The sequence below is a fragment of the Lynx canadensis genome, chromosome D2, assembly GCF_007474595.2.
Source record: "Lynx canadensis isolate LIC74 chromosome D2, mLynCan4.pri.v2, whole genome shotgun sequence".
NCBI lineage: Eukaryota > Metazoa > Chordata > Mammalia > Carnivora > Felidae > Lynx > Lynx canadensis.
Genome location: NC_044313.2, coordinates 33211120 through 33232253, shown reverse-complemented (window position 1 = coordinate 33232253; position 21134 = coordinate 33211120). Strand labels below are relative to the sequence as shown.

General features: G+C 37.6%; 1 protein-coding gene across 1 annotated transcript in view; it reads right to left on the bottom strand.

Moving 5' to 3' along the window:
* The window catches only part of NOC3L (NOC3 like DNA replication regulator), a 31037-nt gene that overhangs the window by 5990 nt on the left and 3913 nt on the right, over positions 1 to 21134 (bottom strand). The window contains exons 3-17 of the mRNA XM_030335027.2: positions 20773 to 20905; positions 19832 to 19989; positions 19173 to 19226; positions 17075 to 17205; positions 15097 to 15258; positions 14822 to 14915; positions 10887 to 11062; positions 10367 to 10495; positions 6249 to 6380; positions 4709 to 4789; positions 4292 to 4392; positions 1219 to 1291; positions 1070 to 1133; positions 862 to 933; positions 106 to 287 (exon numbers count right to left, since the gene is read on the bottom strand). Of these exons, the coding sequence (XP_030190887.1) occupies positions 106 to 287; positions 862 to 933; positions 1070 to 1133; positions 1219 to 1291; positions 4292 to 4392; positions 4709 to 4789; positions 6249 to 6380; positions 10367 to 10495; positions 10887 to 11062; positions 14822 to 14915; positions 15097 to 15258; positions 17075 to 17205; positions 19173 to 19226; positions 19832 to 19989; positions 20773 to 20905 (1742 nt within the window). The remainder of the gene's footprint in view (positions 1 to 105; positions 288 to 861; positions 934 to 1069; positions 1134 to 1218; positions 1292 to 4291; positions 4393 to 4708; positions 4790 to 6248; positions 6381 to 10366; positions 10496 to 10886; positions 11063 to 14821; positions 14916 to 15096; positions 15259 to 17074; positions 17206 to 19172; positions 19227 to 19831; positions 19990 to 20772; positions 20906 to 21134) is intronic.

The window sequence follows — 21134 nt, the reverse complement described above, 5'->3', positions numbered from 1 at the left end:
GTAGTACAGTAGTAATGTAAATGGGGAGAAAGATGCAAACAAGACAGCACTGTTGTTGCACACAGCAAAGCTTAGCTCTACTCATTTGTCTGCATGGCTACTTACATGCATTAATATTCTGTTAGTTGCTAAAATGCCAATGCTTGAATTTGGAAGAACATGAAGAGCGAGGGTACAAAGACGCTTGATGAAGGCAAGGGCTCTCTGCTGAGAAACTTGCTTTCTGCGCTTAGTTAGCATGACGTCAAGGCACTGGAGTACAATCTCGACGCCTTCGTTGGTAGCACCTACGACAGCAGATACACCCGTCAGGCCTGTTCCCGTTGCTTTTTCATTGCAAAACTTCACTGCACTCCAGAAAAACCCAAGATGAACTGTCATCACCTGTCCCAAATCATTTCCCTAACTAACAAAGTAGGGCCAGACTGCTCAGGAAATGCGGTGGTTGTACCACATCTCCAGTCAATTCCAGATGCTCTCTCCAACTTCTACATAAGGTTAAACACAGATGTGTGACACCAGCAGGCCACCATTTTATATGCCAATTTTGATTTTTCATTTCTCATGGACTATAATACCAGTCACAATATATTCTTAAAAGGTAAGTATTTATTAAAAACACAATACATAGGGACATCTGGGTGGCTCAGTCAGTTAAGTGTCTGGCTCTTGATTTCGGCTCAGGTCATGATATCACAGTTCATGAGTTCCAGCCCCACGTCGGGCTCTGTGCTGACCATGCAGAGCCTGCTTGGGATTCTCTTTCTGCCCCTCCTCTGCTCTTTCAAAATAAATAAATAAATAAACTTAAAAAAAAAAAAAGATTAAGAAAAAAATCACACAATATATAAACGTACATACCTGCATGTAACTTGAACAGTGTTTTATATAGATGTGTATAGAATTTCATTGGATCAATATTCAGAACGTCACCTTTGAAATTATAACAAGCAACAATTAGGTATTTTATAGCCTCCAAAGGATTAATATTCAGAATGTCACCTTTGAAATTATAACAAACAACAACTAGGCATGTTACAGCCTCCCAAAGTAAAGAAAATTATCTTACCTTGACCAGAAAGAATATGAAAAGCAGTCTGGACACAGTGAAGGCTTTCTTGATAGCTCAGGTCCTTGGAAAAAAGGGAGAAAGGGGACATTAAGAATAATAATTACCATTTATATCTTAAAAAGTAATTCATTAACAGAGTTACTTACACCAGATTCAATGAGAGTATGCAGTACTACTAATAAATCATCAAAAAACTCGACATTTATAAGGTGAGCAAACCTAGAATCAAACAGAGTTTAGTTAATGGGTGACCTAAAAAGAGAAATAAAACAGCCAGAAATTAAATTTGACTTTAAAACCATATTTTTAATATTCCTTATTTCAACGTTTGTCACAATGGAGACGGTGGTGATTATTGATGTTTTTCATTAACTCAAATTGGTCTTTTTGACAACACCCAGCATAAAATAGATGAGGCACTAAACAAACTGAAAATATTTCAGAAATACTTCTGTCCTATGAAACAAGAACAAACAACTACCCAAGGAAAGTACTCCATGCTGTTCTAACTCATAAAAGGGCCAGGAGCATCAGGTTCTAGGAAAATGGGGAGCGGGAAAAGGGAAAGAAATCTGTTATTTATAGGAATATGGATCCTACAAAAACTTCAAAAAACAAAATGAGAGAATACTGGGTCTAGTATCTAGTTCAGGCTCTGCAATTAATTACCTATTCAATCCTAGGTAAGTCACTTACAGTCCTGGAACTCTATTTCTAGAAATAACTGAAATCATTCAATAGAATAATAGAGGAAGAATCATTTGATCTACTAAATGTGAGAGCACTCTGTACACTATAAAATACTAGGCACTAAAGTACTTAAAAGTCAAGATATCTCTTCAGTATTAGTGCAAGAGCCTTTGACATTATATAAATCTTAGAAGTGATACATTCCCTCTGTGCTAGTACAATCTTTTTGGGAAGCAACTGGGCAATATTTATCAAAATTTAAAATGAGCAGACCCTTTGACCTGGCAATATATGCACATGAGGGCATGAAGGTATTTCCAATGCAGCACAGGGGACTGGTCAAATAAACGTATTGATTCATAAGATGAAGTATTATAAATGTAAAGAAAAAAAAAAGTTGGATATAGTCATGCTAACATGGACAGATATCCAGAGTAACCATTTTATCAAAAAAGAAAAGTTATGAAACATTACATATAGTATGATTCCATCTGTGTGACAGAAAACAGACCAACACACACACACATATAGGGATATATATATATATAGGAATATATATATAGGGAAAATATATACAGGGATATAGGGAACTTGTAAATTTTTTTTTAAGTTCATTAACTTGAGAGAGAGAAAGCATGAGAGAGGGAGGGGCAGAGAGAGGAGAGAAAGCCAAGAATCCCAAGCGCACTCCGCACTGCCAGCATAAAGCCTGATGCAGGGCTCAAACTCACAAACCATGAGATATGCCAAAGTCGGACCTTCAACCGAATGAGCCACCCAGGTGACCCTGTATTTTTAATTTTATATTCGTCTGCATCATTTGAATTTTTAAAAAAATTTTTAAGTGTTTATTTATTTTTGAGGAGAGAGACCCAGAGCGTGAGCGGGGAAGGGGCAGAGAGAGGAACACGCAGATTCCGAAGCAGGCTCCAGGCTCCAAGCTGTCAGCACAGACCCCGATGCGAGGCTTGAACTCACAAACCATGAGATCATGACCTGAACCAAAGTCAGATGCTTAACTGACTGAGCCACCCAGGTGCCCCTGCATCACTTGAATTTTTAACGTAAGTATAACTAAAAACTTTTTAAAATAAAGCAATTGGTCACTGAAAAACAAACAGCAGGCCCTCTCTTTGAATCCTTTAATAACAAGGCCCAATTTTATAATCCCACTGTCAAATAGCTCCAGTCATTAGAAAGTAATGTCTTTATGGGGGTGCCTGGGTGGCTCAGTCAGTCCGATCCTGCAGTTTGTGGGTTCAAGCCCCACATCAGGCTCTGTGCTGACAGCTTGGAACCTGGAGTCGGCCTCATATTCTGGGTCTCCCTTTCTCTGCCTCTCCCCCGCTCACACTCTGTGTGTGTCTGTCTCTCTCTCAAAAATAAACAAACAGTAAAAAAAAAAAAAAAAAAAGAAAGAAAGAAAGTAATGTCTTATACTAAACAGAACTTGCTTCTTCTCTATTTTCCAACCATCAGTCCTATTTCTGAAGCTGTACTGTCCAATGACAGCCACTAGCCACATGTAGCTATTAGGCACTTAAAATGGGGCTAGTCCGCGGGGCGCCTGGGTGGCGCAGTCGGTTAAGCGTCCGACTTCAGCCAGGTCACGATCTCGCGGTCCGTGAGTTCGAGCCCCGCGTCAGGCTCTGGGCTGATGGCTCGGAGCCTGGAGCCTGTTTCCGATTCTGTGTCTCCCTCTCTCTCTGCCCCTCCCCTGTTCATGCTCTGTCTCTCTCTGTCCCAAAAATAAATAAAAATGTTGAAAAAAAAAAAAATTTAAAAAAAAAAAATGGGGCTAGTCCAAATTGAGATACGCTGTAAGTGTAAAATACACATCAGTTTTTGAAGATTTTATGGAAGAAAAAAGAATATTAAATAACTCCTTAATAATACTGAATATATGTCAAAATATTTTAGATAAATTGATTCAATAAAATATATCAAAATTAATTTCACCAATTCCTTTTTACTTTTTTAATGTGGCTAACTGAACACTTTAAATTACATACCTAGTTCACATTATATTTCTATTGCACTGTTCTATAGGATACTACCTCAAATAACCGGAAATCCATCACAACGACCATTATTCTAGCTCATATCCCCCAACAGGTTCACTAGAATATACCAAAAGCTCTCTCTCTGCAGGAAGAGTAGACAGGACTCGAGAAATGAGGTGCAAGCAGGGTTAGAACAGACTTAAAAGTTGCCTGCACGGACCATTCAAAACTCTGACAGTGGATAACTGACCACAGTGCGAAAGGAACAAAAGAACTGTGAGATAAACTTTTGGGACCCCCAGAACTTAATAAGCAGAAGGAAGGAATTACTGAAGGAGATTCAAAAAATAAAAGGTTTGAGATGAGAAAACTAAAAAATGTTAGGAACAGTTTCAAGGAAAGGCTGGTGACAAAGAATGAGAGAACGGAAAAGGTCATGGGGTCATCTTTAGTGAACCTTGTTTAAGGTTCATGCTTTTTTTGGTTTAGGAAGAATCTAAAAGGTTTCAACCTACACAGCCCTTACTTGGCAAGACCTTCTAGAACTGCTGGCAGGAGAGGTGACCTCTGGGCCTTCTTCAATATTCTGAAGTAGGTTACAAACACAATATTCAAAGTCTCTGTGTGCTGGCAGAAGAAACAAAATGACTTTAGTATAACGTTGTATATTTTCTCCTGAGTTACCAGAAAGATGACTTTCAAAGTTAAACCTTTTTTGTCCCTTCCTAACCCTCTCCACAATCCAATCTTAGGAGCTTCAAAACAGAATGAAGGTACACACCCTGAGATCTCCTAAGACCAGCAATGATCATGCCAGTTTCTTGCATACGGAAACCTCATCAAATAAACCAAGATTATACTACCACAAATTGAAACAATAATCTCCAGTTAAAACCCTTTAACAAAACATTTTACAAGCATGAGAGAATGTGGAACTGCCTACCAGTTTAAGTTTTTTCTCAGTGCTCTCTGAAGCTTCTGCTTCTAGAAGCTCTCTCTCCAATTTCTCTTCTGCTTTCTTCCACTGGAAAGAAACAGGGAAAGAATAAGTAAGAGTATATAGCGCTGAGTGAAAAAGCAAGCTTCACAGAGGCATATATATGTAAATATTCTGAAAGACATACCCTAGAACACAGATATAAGCACAATTACACAGACCTGGAGAAGAAGCATACACAAACCAAACTCAGGACAGTGGCTGCCTCCTGAGAGGAAGGCAGAACAAGACTGGGGAGAGGAGCAAAGGGGATGCTAACTCTATCACTAATGGTTTCTTTTCAAGAACAAAAGTGAAGTAAGTCTACTACATTTGCTCATTGTGAATGGTAGACACATGGGATATGCTACTCTCTGTAGTTTTCCACGATTTACATTTTTTCAAAAGAGGAAAAAAAGGGATAAAAATAATTCTTACTGTTAAATCATCTGTAACATGGAAACAAGTCATTAGCAATACCCCTAGACACACTGACATACAATGCATAAAACCAGATACTATATAGAAATTCAACAAAATATCAGTTTTTTCCACTTCCTTATGCTGTAAGAGCAGCAAACAATGGTTGCTAAGCTGTGTGAGACGCAGGGGGACCGACTGAGAAGAGCTTCCTTCCTGCATGCAGAGTTAACGGCCATGTTCTTAGTGGATCTTTTGTTTCCCCACCACAGCTACATACATGCTATTCCTAACACGGATTCCGAGTTATATTAGAATAGTATGGTACAAACAATTAAAATATTTACCTTCATTTGTTTACAATTATTAAGTCTATTTTTGTACTTCTGTCCTATTTTCACAATTTATTAGACACATTCAAAGACAGATATCCCTGAAAATGTTTTGTTTTGTTTTTATAAGCAATTTGATAACCCTAATAAACTATTTAGAAACGTTCTGAGAAACAATAATGATAACAATGGTGGTGGTGGTAATTAAAGTTTATAAAGTATGCCCAGCGTCACACACTTGCTAAGTGCTTTACATACATTATCTTATTAAAGTGCAGAGTGACCCACGAGGTAGGTGCTATTACTAGCTCCATTTGTCAAAATAATAATAATAAAAAAAGAAGTTACCAAGGTCTCACACTAAATAAACAAGGGGCTGGAATTTCAACCTAGGTTTCAAATACAAGCCAATAAAGAAACATAGTTCAATTAACAAAAATCCACTCTGTTGCCAACTTTACATGAATGTCACCTTTCTGCCAAGGAAGGGATCTGTGTATCACAATGAATCTAAGACCATCTAAAAAGCAAAAAAATAAAAGCCAGCACGGCAAGGAAATTTCTTCAGCTACTGCTCTTTTTGCCAGTGAACTGTTAGTTTAGTTAATTCAATGAGACATTTCTTTACAAGAAGTAGAAAAAATAAAATTCTCTAAACATTAGGTTTTAACACATCTATATTTAACTATGATCTCTTCCTGTGCCTACATTATGATTTTAATCTCAAATCAAACAAAAAAGGAAATCAAGCAAACCTTTCTCTGCATTCTTGAAAGAGTTTTTCTCTTTTCCTTGAAAGTCATGAACTTTTTTGGTTTATTAATGTCCTCTGTATCTTTTTTCACTTCTACTTCCTTGATTCTTAAGCACAAGAATGTTTTTAACATCTAATATGAAGAAAACACAATATACAGCTTAATATTCATATCGCCCTCAAAACCTTTATACAGAAAAGCATTTAACAATGTTAATTCCTTCCTTTGTGCAAACAAACAAACAAACAAACAAAAAAACTCTGATACATCTTCTATCACATTTCATACAAAATACTATCATGTTATTGCTAAACATATTTGGCAATTTGTGTCTTTAAAAGGACGCAGTATTTGGCTAAATACACATAACATTATTAGTATTCAGTGTAAGAAGTATAAGGAAGAAAGAACACATCACCTAGGATCGGTCAATAGGAGTACAACCAGTAGATAGGCCAGAAAAAGGTATGGGCCAGTATGGGAGGAAAGGATATAAATTACATATTTCTAAACCAACTTTAATTTGCCAAACCAGCGTCCATTTTGTAGTGAACAATTCTAATCTTCAGCTTCCTGCCCCCCATTAAAAACAAAACAAAAAACATGTAGACCAATGTTATTAATTTTAAGACTAGTTATTTTCCTTTAAGCCAATGGGTCTCTAAATTCAGCAAACATAAGAATCATCTGGAAGACTTAAAACACAAACAGCTGGGCTCCATTCCGAGTTTCTGATTCACTAAGTCTGGAGTGGGGCCCTAGAATTTGTATTTCTAATTCCCAGCTGATGCTCATCTAGGGACCGCAAACTACTACCTTAAGCCATTCAAAAAATCCAGAAATTTGGTAATTGGTGTTTTGTGTACTACAGCAACCATCCAAACACAAAGACAAAAGGGGTTCAAAATCCTAATTTTCTCTGGAAGAAAACACTCTCCTGACTTCCTGCAGTCACAGCAGCATTCCTGGAAAAAACACTTGAGAACTATAGGTTTTATTCCAATGTTCCAATATGTACATTTGTAAGAAAGCAAAGTATTTCAGTTTACAGCATAGAATGGTAACAAGAAAGAAAAGCATAAACAGTGAACATGAAGTCATCCCAGGTACCAGAAAGATCAGTTGGAGTATTCTGTAGGTATTCTACCTGCTCACAAATAAAAAATAAAGTAACTCCACATTAAAGATGGTCAACTTCTATTAAAAACTTTTTTTTAATGTTTTTATTTTTGAGATAGAGTGCGAGAGTGGGGGAGGGGCAGAGAGAGAAGAGAGGGAGACATAGAATATGAAGCAGGCTCCAGGCTCTGAGCTGTCAGCACAGAGCCCGACGCAGGGCTCAAACTCACAAACCGTGAGATCATGACCTGAGCCAAAGTTGGACGCTTAACCAACTGAGCCACCCAGGCACCCCTAAAGATGATAAACTTTAACAGATGGGCACCAAGAATACACAATGAAGAAAGGACAGTCTATTCAATAAACAGTGTTGAGAAAACTGGGCATCCACATGCAAAAGAATGAAACTGGAGCCCTGTCTTACACCACTCACAAAAATTAACTTGAAATGGAGTAAAGACTTAAAAATAAGGCCTGAAACCATAAGACTCCTAGAAAAAAACATAAGGGAAAAGCTCCTTGGCATTGGGCCCAGCAATGAGTTTTTTGGGTAAGAGACCAAAAAGCACAGGCAAGAAAAGCAAAAATAAACAAGTGGGACTACATTAAACGAAACATTTCCTGCAGGCAAAAGAAACCATCAACAAAATGAAAAGGCAACCTACTGAATGGGGGAAAATATCTGTAAGCCACATATCTAACAAGGAGTTAATATCCAAAATATACAAGAAACTCCTACAACTCAACAGCAAAAAACAAATACCCGAGTTAAACAATAGGCAAAAGACCAGTTTCCGAAGACATACAACAAATGCCCAGCAGACATATGAAAAGGTGGTCAACAGCACTAATCATCGCAATCCAAAACCACAATGAAATATCACCTCACACCAGTTACAATGGCTATTATCAAAAAGCTAATAGGGGCACCTGGCTGGCTCATTCAGAGGAACATGCACCTCTGGATCTCGGGGTCGAGTTTGAGCCCCACATTAGGTGTAGAGATTACTTAAATAAACTTAAAAAAAAAAAAAGATAAGAGAAAACAAGTATTAGGACATGAAGAAAAGGAAACCCTGGTATACTACTGACAGGAATGCAAATTGGTACAGCCATGGAAAACAGCATGGAAACTCCTCAAAAAATTAAAACAGAATTATCCTATGATCCAGCAATCCCACTTTTGGGGACATATCCAAAGGAAATGAAATCAGTATCTCAAAGAGATATCTGCACCCCCATGTTCACTGCAGCATTACTCACAACATGCAGCAAAGAATGGAAACAGCCTATATGTCCACTAACAAATCAATGAATATAGAAACTGTGCCATATACATACAATAAAACGTTACTCATCCACTAAAAAGGATCCTGACAGTTGTCACCACAGGGATGAACCCAGAGGACATCACACTAAGGGAATTAAGCCAGACATGGTAAAACAAATACTGTATGCTCTTACTTATATGTGGAATCTAAAAAAAGTCAAATGCGTACTAAAAACAGCTGTTGCCAGGAAATGGGGGAAGTGAGGAAATGTCAAAGGATACAAACTTTCAGTTATGAGTAAGCTCTGAGGATCTAATTTACAGCACAGTAATTATAGTTAATAATATTGTATAATTTGAAATTTACTAAGAGTAAATCTTTAGTATTCTCCTCACAAAAAAAGATTAAGAGACTACAGATGTGTTAATTAACTCGACTGTGGTAATCATTTCACAACATATAGTATACTAAATCATCATGTCGTGTAATCTTAAAAAAAAAAAATCACATCATACAACCTAAATATATACAAAAAAATACAAAAAACAAAAACAAACACCCAACAAATTAAAGGATGTGGTTTATATTACAGCATCACTAAAATGGAAGTGTTTCCCTATGGGCAAGTTTCATGTTCAAGTCTTAGTATCTGATTACTCTACAGTTCTGAGTATTTATTTAAGCCCAATATTTATTTTAGCTGTCCAACTAAAATTATCAGCTCTGAGAAATGAAAGGGATTAGACAGCAAAGAAAGACTTAAAATTAGGGAATAAAACAGTTCTAGAAAACATCAGTTTAACAATCAAAACTATAGGACTAAAAATGAAGTTAATAAAAATATCTAAGACCCAAATAAAGACAACTATAAAATTTCAGGTAAGGACATAAAAGAAGCCTTAAATAAATGGCAAGATACATATTCGTAAATAGAAAAAAAACTGATTCTTTAACTATTTTAATTCTCCCAAACTAATCTACACTTTGAATCAGTTCCAATCAGATTCTGTGTAGACTATTTCAGGAAAAGGAAGCAAAAAAGACAAACAAACAAACAAACAAAAAAAAACAACCTTCATTCTAAATTCCATTTAAAATAATACATAAAAGTAATTTAAAATATTCTGGAGGAAAAAAAGGTCCGTGCCTTTTATCAGTAATGCCCATTTTGATCAGTACCATCCTACAGATGAACTGTATACTATATACGATAAATATAAAGCTCCGGTTACTAAAAGCAGTATGTTACATGTAGGGGATTTACTGAATCAACAGAACAGAAAGTTGAGAAATAAAATTTTGTGTAGAGATTTAATGTAAAATAAACGCAGCATTTATATCAGTAGCAAAAGGGAAGTGGTATTGGAATAACTGGCTATCCATTTCAAGAAGTATATACGTATCAGATCTGCAATCATACCATCCACACACATAAAGATGTCAGATGGATTAAATGTTTAAACATAAAAATTAACACTCTTCTGGATGGACAGAATCTATAATCTTGGGATCGAGAACGTTCTTCCATGGATGGCAAAAATACATATAAACAAGTAGATATGTTTATATCTATATAGAAAAACATCTAGAAGAATACATACCAAATTGTTAAGAGTAGTTACACCTGGTAACTGGTGAGTTTTCTACTTTATACACTTCTACAAAGAATAAAATTCTTCATTAACTGTTGTAATTTAAAAACAAAATGCAAAGAAAAGAAAGGCTTACCTCTGGTCTAACTTCATAATTTCTGCCCTTCACAAAACCAGAAATCACTTTAATTACACCAAGGGAAGCTTGGCCTAATTTATCTTGTTTAAACAGTTTCTTTACTGCCTCACAACACATTTCAGATATCTGAAAAATAAAATGTTACACTCAGCCAGCGTTTCTCAACTTTGGCACCACTGACACTTTAGGCCGGACGATTCTTCACTGTGGGGGGCTGTCCTGTGCATTGTGGGGTGTTTAGAAGTGCCCCAGCCCTGACCCGCTAGATGCCAGCAGTAGCCACGGCAGGCAGTTGTGACAAACTGTGAGCAGACGCGGCCTAATGATCCCCAGAGGGCAGACCAGCCTCCTGCTCAGAACCACCACACTATATTTCTGTTTAAAGAATTTTCTTAGACACAGTATTTAACAAAGTGACCCTAAGTTAGCAATAAATCGTAACTCCAAAAGAATTCTGAAAGAGAAAAAATAATAATAATCACAAAGCCAACAACAACAATCACTTAAAGCAACCCACCGATTTTGACACGTCATTCATGAGAGGGACAATCAGTACAATGATGTTGTTGTGAAAGTTGAAATGAGACAGCGCCACCAACAGCTCGCACAGGCTCTTCACAGCCACTTCTGCCAGTCCTTTGTATGCCTTTAAGGAAACTACATTACTTTTCTTCAGTTTCCTTTGCTTCCAATCTGATCAAAAGATAAATGTAGTTACTTCACTCATTGATTTAAACTTCAACTAATTAGCTTTCTTTTACAGTAATATGCAATAACACAACAACTCAATACACTGGACAAATTCTTAAATGAATTGTGTCTGAGACACGAGTATAAATGTTACCATTAAAATTTATCTGCCATCATCCATGGTCTGACTCTAACATAATGTTACGAACCTTGGCTTTCCATATATATTAAAAGATGTATCATTAGGGAAAAAAGACCTCAGGGATAAAGGGGGTAGGGGAAGACAGGGAACTGAATGCCTTAAAAGAATCCTTGGGATGGGCTCTACCAGATTTCCCCCAAAACACTAGACTACAAGTCAAGAAGCCTGGGTTCAAATCCTAGTCATCTATTAACTGGCTGGTGAATATGAGCAAGTTCCAGATTCTGAGCCCCAGTCACTTCCATGTTCCAAAAATTCTGAGAATCCAACACATCGTTTCTCCTGACTTCTTGCTGATGCTGTGATATCTTTACCCAGGAGGGCCAGAAGAGATTTAAATTTTCCTTCAAAATAGCCAATGATTCACAGTACCTCTTTTCTAGAAGTTTCTACATACATACTCTGCCTGCTACTGTAACATAGCACCTTGAAAATAAAAATATGCTGGTTTTTCTAGAGTAGGTTCAACACTTTCCTCTACATCATATACAACCAGAGATAAGAAAGACAGTGTGGATGATAGTGCCTTTGTTTTAAACTTGCTTCTCACATATACGAGTTTTCCTTAAACAGGCCGTATTCCTAAGAACCGTATCTTCTATTTACTTAAAGCTGATGAGACTTCATAATGAATGGAGGAATAAACAAAATGTGGTAAAGATATATATACAACGCAATATTATTCAGTCTTAAAAAGAGAGGAAATTTTGACACATGCTACAAAAATCTTGAAGACATTATGCTAAGTGAAATAAGCCTGTCACAAAAGGACAAATACTGTATAATTTCATTTATGAGGTTCCTAGAGAAGTCCAATCCACATTAAATTCAAATTAGGAAGTAGAAATGTGGCTGCCACAGGCTGGAGGCAAGAGGACATGGGTAGTTAATATTTAATAGTCACAAAATTTCAGTTGGGGAAGATGGAAAAGTTCTGGAGATGGATAGTGGTGATGGTTGTACAACACTGTGGATTTACTTAATGCCACCACACAATACATTTTAAAAATAGTTACAATGATAAATTTTATACCTATTTTACCATGTTTTTTTTTTTAACATAAAAAGATGACTTCATAGGGGCGCCTGGGTGGCTCAGTCAGTTGAGTGTCCGACTTCAGCTCAGTTCAGGATCTCGCAGTTCATGGGTTCAAGCCCTGCATCGGGCCCTGTGTTAACTGCTCAGAGCCTGGAGCCCCGAGCCTGCTTTGGATTCTGTGTCTCCCTCTCTCTCTGTCCCTCCCCCACTTGTGCTCGCTCTCTCTCTCAAAAATAAATAATTTTTTTTAAAAAAGAGGACTTCATAATGGTTCAAGCTGCTCAGAAAAGGCCCAGACCTGCATGGTGCAATACAGAGGCCACTAGCCACATTTGATAATTGAGTACGTGAAATGTGGCCAGTCCAAATTCAGATGTGCTGTGTGAGATATGCACCAGATTTTGAACTTAGTTCCAAAAAAAGAATTAAGATACCTTACTGATTTTTTATTTTTTTTAACGTTTATTTACTTTTGAGACAGAGAGAGACACAGCATGAATGGGGGAGGGGCAGAGAGAGAGGGAAACACAGAATCGGAAGCAGGCTCCAGGCTCTGAGCCATCAGCCCAGAGCCCGATGCGGGGCTCGAACTCGCAGACCGCAAGATCGTGACCTGAGCTGAAGTCGGACGGCTTAACCGACTGAGCCACCCAGGCGCCCCCCTTACTGATTTTTTAAATTTATTACATGTTGGGACGCCTGAGTGGCTTAGTCACTTAAGCAACCAACCCTTGGTTTTGGCTCAGGTCATGATCTCACAGTTCATGAGTTCGAGACCCTCTGTGCTGACAGCACCTATCAGCACCTTGGGATTCTCTCTCTCACCTTCTCTCTGCCCCTCTCCCACTCATGCGTACATGTGCTCTCTCTCAAATAATCTTCACAAAAAAATTTTTTGGATTACACGTTCAAATAATTTGTATATACACATAGTATAGCTTATTACTTTTTTTTTTTTTTTTTTTAGTGTGGTTACATACTGCTTTTATTTTTAAGTGCGGTTACACATTTTTTTAAATGACATATGTGTCTCATTTCCACTGGACAATGCTGGTCTACATAAAGTTCCCAGGCCATACAATATATGCTATTAAGTAGGCTCCAGCTGGGCTGCCAGAGCATAGAACCAACATCTATGGCACCCTCCCCTACTTCCACTACACTCCCTGTCCTTACTGGGCCAACAGGATTCAGTAGTCCCATTCCAGCTGTGACAGCATCGGGGTGATCTGTAGGCCCAGCACTGAGTGAAGGAGCTCAAATGACTCAAGTGAAAGCACCTGGCCTAGGCAACCGAATTCCTTCTCCATTCATGCTCCAATTTTTCCTATGCCCTTCCTTTTCTGAAGAGAAAGAGAATAAGGGTTTGAGGGAAGAGTTTATCATCCAGTATGACTGACCTCTAAGTCTATTTTCAAGGCACTAATTTCATCCACTTCCAAGTCACCCTTCTCCCCTAACTACCCTCTCCAAATAAAAGCCAGCAGAATAAATTCCAACCATTCACAAATTCAAAAAAAACCTGTAACACAAGGGAAAGGACTGCAGCAACAATAACGCTAATAGCTGATCAAATGCAGTGCCTTTACAGGCAGGCACAGCTCAAAGCACCTTTTAGTAATAAATTACTTCTCACAACAGCCCTATGAAGTACTATTATTCCCATTTTATAAACAGAAAAACAGAAGCACAGAGATTAAGTGATCTGCCCATGACATGGGTAACAAGTGGTGAGCCTGGATTTGAACCCAAGAAATCAGACTCTAGACTCCGCTCTTGACAATACACTACAGTGACTCTCACCACAGAGCACAGAATATAGAACTCACCTTCCTGAACAAAGCTCAGTATGTTACATACTTTAAAAATATGTTTTGGGAATGCAAGCTGGTACAGCCACTCTGGAAAACAGTATGGAGGTTCCTCAAAAAACTAAAAATAGAACTACCCTATGACCCAGCAACCGCACTACTAGGCATCTATCCAAGGGATACAGGTGTGCTGTTTCGAAGGTACACGTGCACCCCCATGTTTATAGCAGCACTATCAACAATAGCCAAAGTATGGAAAGAGCCCAATGTCCATCGATGGATGAATGGATAAAGAAGATGTGGCATATCTATCTATCCATCCATCCATCCATCCATCCACACAATGGAGTATTACTCGGCAATCAAAAAGAATGAAATCTTGCCATTTGCAACTACGTGGATGGAACTGGAGGGTATTATGCTAAGTGAAATTAGTCAGACAAAAATCATATGACTTCACTCATATGAAGACTTTAAGAGACAAAACAGATGAACATAAGGGAAACAAAAATAACATAAAAACAGGGAGGGGGACAAAACAGAAGAGACTCATAAATATGGAGAACAAACTGAGGGTTACTGGAGGGGTTGTGGGAGGCGGGATGGGCTAAATGGGTAAGGGGCATTAAGGAATCTACTCCTGAAATCACTGTTGCACTATACGCTAATTGGGATGTAATTTTAAAAATTAAAAAATAAAATTAATATACCTTTAATCATTTGCTCCAGATTTTCCAAATAAAATTTATATTGGCTAACCAGGCCTTCTTCAAATTCTCTTAACTTTTGGGTTTCTTTGCGAATCTGAAAAGACCAAAAAGACCAATCATTTTTTAAAATCAAGATATTAAAATCCTTAAATTAGCACAAAACATGAATGCCTGGTATGTACCCAGTCCTATAAAAACAAAACAAACTATTTCTCCCATCTCCAGCTCCCCAAAATGTCCAGCTTATTTTGTGCAGTAATTATATCCAGCATTACCTTGGTAGATTTCTCTGTCTCTGTGAGGGGTCGTATTTTATATGAAGGAGTAATATCTTTAAATAACTCCATCAGGGAAACTATCACCAATTTTCGAACAGTAACAGCCACATCAGGATCCTGTTCCATCAGCATGGAACGTAATTCTTTCAATTTTTTAATCTGTTAAAGAAATAACTTATAAGGTCAGAGTAACCACAGCAAAACAATTATGAACAAAAGACAACAGCCTCACATCTGGCACAACAAGTAGAATCCACACAATGACTCATGGGGTCTAGTCAAGCCATACGCAACTCCAGATACTGTTCACATTACCAAAAGATAAATCACTAAGGCTAATCATACTTTTGTTAAGTAGTTAGAAGAGATAGACTTAAAAAATAGTTTATATTTATTAATTTGCCTATTCTTTGAAATTCTTTCATTGGGTTTTCTTAAAGCGTATGTCCTGTTTCCCTAAAAACACTTTTTGAAATAAATTAAAATGTTACACACCAAATATATTAATCACATCTACACAAATTAATCAGGAATTAAAGATAATGTGTCCATATTAACTTCAGCTTCAACAAGACCCTTTCAAAAATCATTTGTATGAAGTAATACAGAAGTAAAAACTTGGTTTCAATGAATGTGCTTGCTTTGCTAAACTACTATTGCCTGCTGGATACCTTGACAAGCAGCATTGTTTGGTTAGCAATGACTGCCACAGCAGGGAGTAGGATACATATGCTACTACCTATTTGCTATCCCTAACTTGTGTGAGCCTGGGGCTCCAGACCTGAAAGACCCAGGTTCCAATCCAGTGCCTCTTAAAATTGTAACAAATCACTTGAATTTTTTAAGATGCAATTTTTCAGCTGTAAAATAAGATCAACAGTTCTTGTCTTTATGGTTTTATAATGATGAAATGAGAGCATGCAGGTGAGAAATATTCCAAATTTCCATCCCCATTTCTGCTCCAGGTCTTCCCCCAACTTTTTTAAAGAAAAACAAGTACTACTCCAAAATGTAACCAGATGGAAGATTTTTTGCTACAAATGGAAATAACTACTTTATTGTTCAATAAACAAATTCACAGTAGGATGCTGGGGACTCCAATATAACAGGAATAACAGTACCACTTTACATGACTTCATGTATATATGATTATTTCATCCTCACAACAAAGTTTTAAAATAGGTACCATCTTCTTTTTAGAGATGAAGAAAACGAGTCTTGGGTAAAAGGATTTACCCAAAGTCTAACAGTACTCAAGGTTTCTTGAGTCCATACGTTATAACTATGACCATCATCACCACTGTTCCCATGGCCCACTGATAATTCATTGTAACTCTCTGGTCTATTTCACCTAAAATATTTTCCACTTCAAGTACTCCTGAACTAATCTCCCTGACTTTTGTGAGGCATGTTCCTTATTACAAGTTCTACCAATCAGTCAAACAAATTTGCAAGTAGGTTCCTTCTCCCTCATCCAATTAATTTTTACACGTACCTCTTTAAGAGTTACAATATTAAGCCCCATATCTTCATTTAGAGAGGAGGAAAATAAGACTCAGAGAGTTTGTGGTTTTTCTAAGATTACAGAAAAAATTAGGTTCAGATGTAGGATTAGTCTAAAGTTCTGCCTACTCTTATTCTACACCTCAGTCCCCGTGGTGTTTTTTGTTTTTATGTTTATTTTTGAGAGAGACAGACAATGAGACAAATCATGAGCGAGGCAGGGGCAGAAAGAGAGGGAAACACAGAATCTGAAGCAGGCTCCAGGCTCTGAGCTGTTGGCACAGACCATGAGATCATGTCCTGAGCCAAAGTCGGATGCTTAACTGACTGAGCCAAGCAGGCACCACAGCAGTCACGGTGTTTTAATGCTTTCCCTTCTTGTGTGTGCTTACAGGTAATAAAGGGATCTTAAGATATTAGATATTTACAACATATCTAACATGAAAAGCCCAAAGAAATGAACACTACTTACATTACTTTCTGGGTCTGATAATATGGCAGACGCCAAGGCTGCAATATGCATTTTCTTCTCCTGTAGTTTCTTCCTTCTCTCAATTAAATGTTCTTCTAATGTCAGTTCTCGAATGGGATCTTCAATGATCTCTGAAACAAATTAGGCTTCCCTCTTAAACATTTATTTACAAGTACCCAAGAAAGTTCATCAACAGAGTAATTTTCTTATAGTAATACACAATAATAATGATAACTTTTATTGGACACTTGCCATGGGCCAAGATTACTACATATCCTCTCAAAAATACTATGAGGCAGGGCGCCTGGGTGGCTCAGTCAGTTAAGCAACTAACTCTTGGTTTCGGCTCAGGTCATGATCTCATGGTTTGTGAGTTTGAGCCTCGTGTCTGGCTCTGCACTGCAGAGACTGCCTGGAACTCTCTCTCCCTCTCTCTCTGCCCCTTATCCACATACGCTCTCTCTCAAAATAAATAAATAAACTTTAAAAAAAGTTTATGAGGCAGGTACAATCATCATACCCATTCTGTACACAGAAAATGAGGCAAAGGGACAGTAATTTGCTTATACTCATAAACCTGGCAGAAATGGAATTCAAACCTGGTGGTCTGACTAGAGAGCCCATATCTTTTTTTTTTAATTTATTATTTTTTTTTATGTTTATTTGTTTTTGAGAGAGAGAGTACGATCAGGGGAGGGGCAGAGAGAGAGGGAGACACAGAATCTGAAGAAGGAAGGCTCCAGGCTCTGAGCTGTCAGCACAAAGCCTGATGCAGGGCTCGAACCCATGAATCGTGAGATCATGACCTGAGCCAAAATCGGATGCTCAACCAACAGAGCCACCCAACCGCCCCATTTTTTTTTTTTTTGAAGGAGAGATAGAGCATGAGTGAGTGGGGGGAGGGGGGGAGAGAAAGAAAGAGAAAGAGAGAAAGAGAGAGAGAGAGAGAGAGAGAGAGAGAGAGAGATGGAGACACAGAATATGAAGCAGGCTCCAAGCTGTCAGCACAGAGCTGTGAGATCGTGACCTGGACTGAAGTCAGACCCTAACTGACTGAGCCACCCAGGCGCCCCATGAGAGCCCATATTCTTAACTACTATGCATAATTCCTATTAATTAAAGGAAAAAGAAATCTGATTTCGTTTTCAAAAAAGTACAGAAGGGCGCCTGGGTGGCTCAGTCAGTTGGGCATCCAACTCTTGATTTCAGCTCAGGTCATGATTCCAGGGTCATGGGATCGAGCCCCATGTTGCACTCTGCACTGAGCATGGAGCCTGCTTAAGACTCTCTTTCTCTCTCCCTCTGTCCCTCTCCCATGCTTGTACTCTCTCTAAAGAAAATATTAATAAAAAAAAATAAAATTTAGAAAAGTACAGCCTTATTTTCAACTCTATACAGTCCTCTGCACTACAGAAAATATGTCCACTTTTAGAAAAGAAATTCCTAGGGAACTAGATTGAACAAACACACAAGCATAATCTGTAACCCTAGGAAGAGTGACTGGAAACAGTTAAACAGTTGACCTGTTATCTCCTTTACACTATAAGTGAGGTTTGCTAAGCAAAGGTAAAATTTAACCAGCTTGTTCTATCACAAATTCTAAACAGAGAATTTCAAACAATAAAATATGTTCTTTCAGTTTAACTTTGATTGCAATGGTCTTAGCTGTTAGAAACCCACATTCAAAGGCCTAAAGCCGACACATATAAGGATAATTGCTCTAATAAAGAAGTGAAATGGTTTCATACCACAGAATCATTTCTAATTTAAAGCTAAAAGTCCATAATTATTTATAGGCAGGTCTTTCACTTGAAATTAAAAAGGATTCAAACAGTAATCACTTATGAGACTCTTCATGCATGCCTAGACATTACAAACATAACTGCATAAAATTTTCCACAATAAAGAGCAACAAAGAATCAAATTCCACAAGGTGAGACTTTCAACAAGTGGGAAAATGCTCAAAATGACTTTGAAATGACCAGTACTCTAAAATGCACAGTTCCAGACTTTTTCTAAAATTGAGTCATATTTACTATTAAGCAAAAAACTGTAATTCTCAATTAACAATTTAGTAATTATAAAGACACATCATTACCTTCCTCAAGTTCCATCTCTTCTTCATCCTCTTCATCTTGGTTATTGTCAGTAACTACATGGAAAATACGTGCATTAAAAATGTGACAATTTACTTCAGCGATAAAACTACAAAGGAAAGAGATTACCATAAAACTCTGGAAAGTAGTTACTTTCGTGAGGAGGGAACAACTAGTGATTTAGGGGAGCACAAAGAAAGTTTCTGGGTGCTGGCAGCATTTATTTCTTGCCTGGATGGTAGTTATATGGGCGTGTTTTTGTGATAAACCACATGACTTTGCAACTTTGATTTCTAGACTTTCCTATGTTTTATTTTGTAAGAAAAAAAGATACAGGTAAAAAAAAAAAAAGGGCTAAAAAAGGATGACTATTATGTGCTCTAATTTTAGAAACAATAGTATTTGGTGAGAAAAACTCTGAAAAGAAAATCACCTCAATATAGTACCTTCAGCTATACTCATGGTACAATAGACATCATCTGAGATAATCATCTGTATTTCTGGCTAAAATCCTCAAGCTTGCTCTGTGACTAATTGCAGCTACCCCTATTTTGCAGGTATGGGTGAAAGTAAAAAGAAAATTAAATCTTGAAAAAAAAAATTGTGTTAATATTAGTAAGCAGCTATAATTTTTACTAATCTACTGGCTAATCAGATTCACCTGGCTTCTCCCTGGTCTGTGGGATTATACCACTTTTATCCTTGATAGGAAGCAAGTGAATCAGTTCCTTCTCCGGTGCAGTTTGCAGAGTTCTTGGTATTTTTTCATATTTTTCTATAATACGCTCATGCTTTCGTTTCTTGACATGAACAGGTTCACTGCAGGGAAAAAAGAAAAGAAAATTCCAGCTTTAATGTACAAATGGAACCTAGAGACAAGTAGAGAAGTACAGAAAATACACTACTAGCCAAACCTCCAAGAGGTATACAGATATTAGCACCTAGACCAGGCACACAGCAGGCACTCAAATAGAAAATGAATAAATGAATTGTATAGTACTGTATTGTATAGCATAGTACTATTGTATAGTATAGTACCGTACCACAGAGACTCAAACTATGACTGGATCTAATTTTTTCCTTCAGATGCAAACGAGTGGGTTACAGCAGATTCTTTTTGAAGACTATTCCACAGAGCCAAGGGTGGTATCGTGCTATTTTACTTTCCCAAAAACCTTCAGACCATAACATGGACTTAGAAGAGTTAGAAAGATCTAAGTTTAAATTTCAGATCCACTGCTTATGATTGCAGGAAGCATCAGTTTCCTCTGTAAATGGGAATAATACCTACCTAACAGGGCAACAAGGATTAAGAACTCAGGACTGTTCTGCCAATTCCCCAAACACAGAGCTGCATTCTTCCCCAGTGCACTCTACTTCACTATCCAGACTAAAAAGAAATAAAGATATACACTAAATAAGGCCAGTTTGTTTTATTCATGAACTTCCTTAATTTAGGAAATAAACCAAGTCACAAGGTTTACTCTTTGCAAATACTGTGTTCTGAGCTGAACATCTTGTACTAAACACCTACGTAAAATCCAGAACCAAGTTTTTAACACTAAAAGGACATGAATGATTATAATCTAAATGAAGTATTACCTAGAAGAAAGATCTCTTGTTAGAAAAGATGCTCTTTGTCCTAAGTCTCTCATTAACTGTAAGTCATCTTCATCCATCATATCTAAAGGAAGGGCTTCCTCTTCTTCCTCCTCTTCCCTCTCAATCCTTTTACCTGTTCCAATACAACAAAATCAGAAACAACTATTAGAAGCACAGAACTCTGTGTTTTTGTGTCAACAAGAGGAAAAGTTTAGGTTTTTCTAGTACCTTTGCCCAGTGTTTCTAAATGGAAGCACTAATGACACAGTGGGCAGGACAGTTCTTTGTTTTACAGTCCTGAGCTAGGCAAAATCCTAGCATCTCCAATCCCTGAAATCTAAATGCCAGGAGCCTTCCCAGGT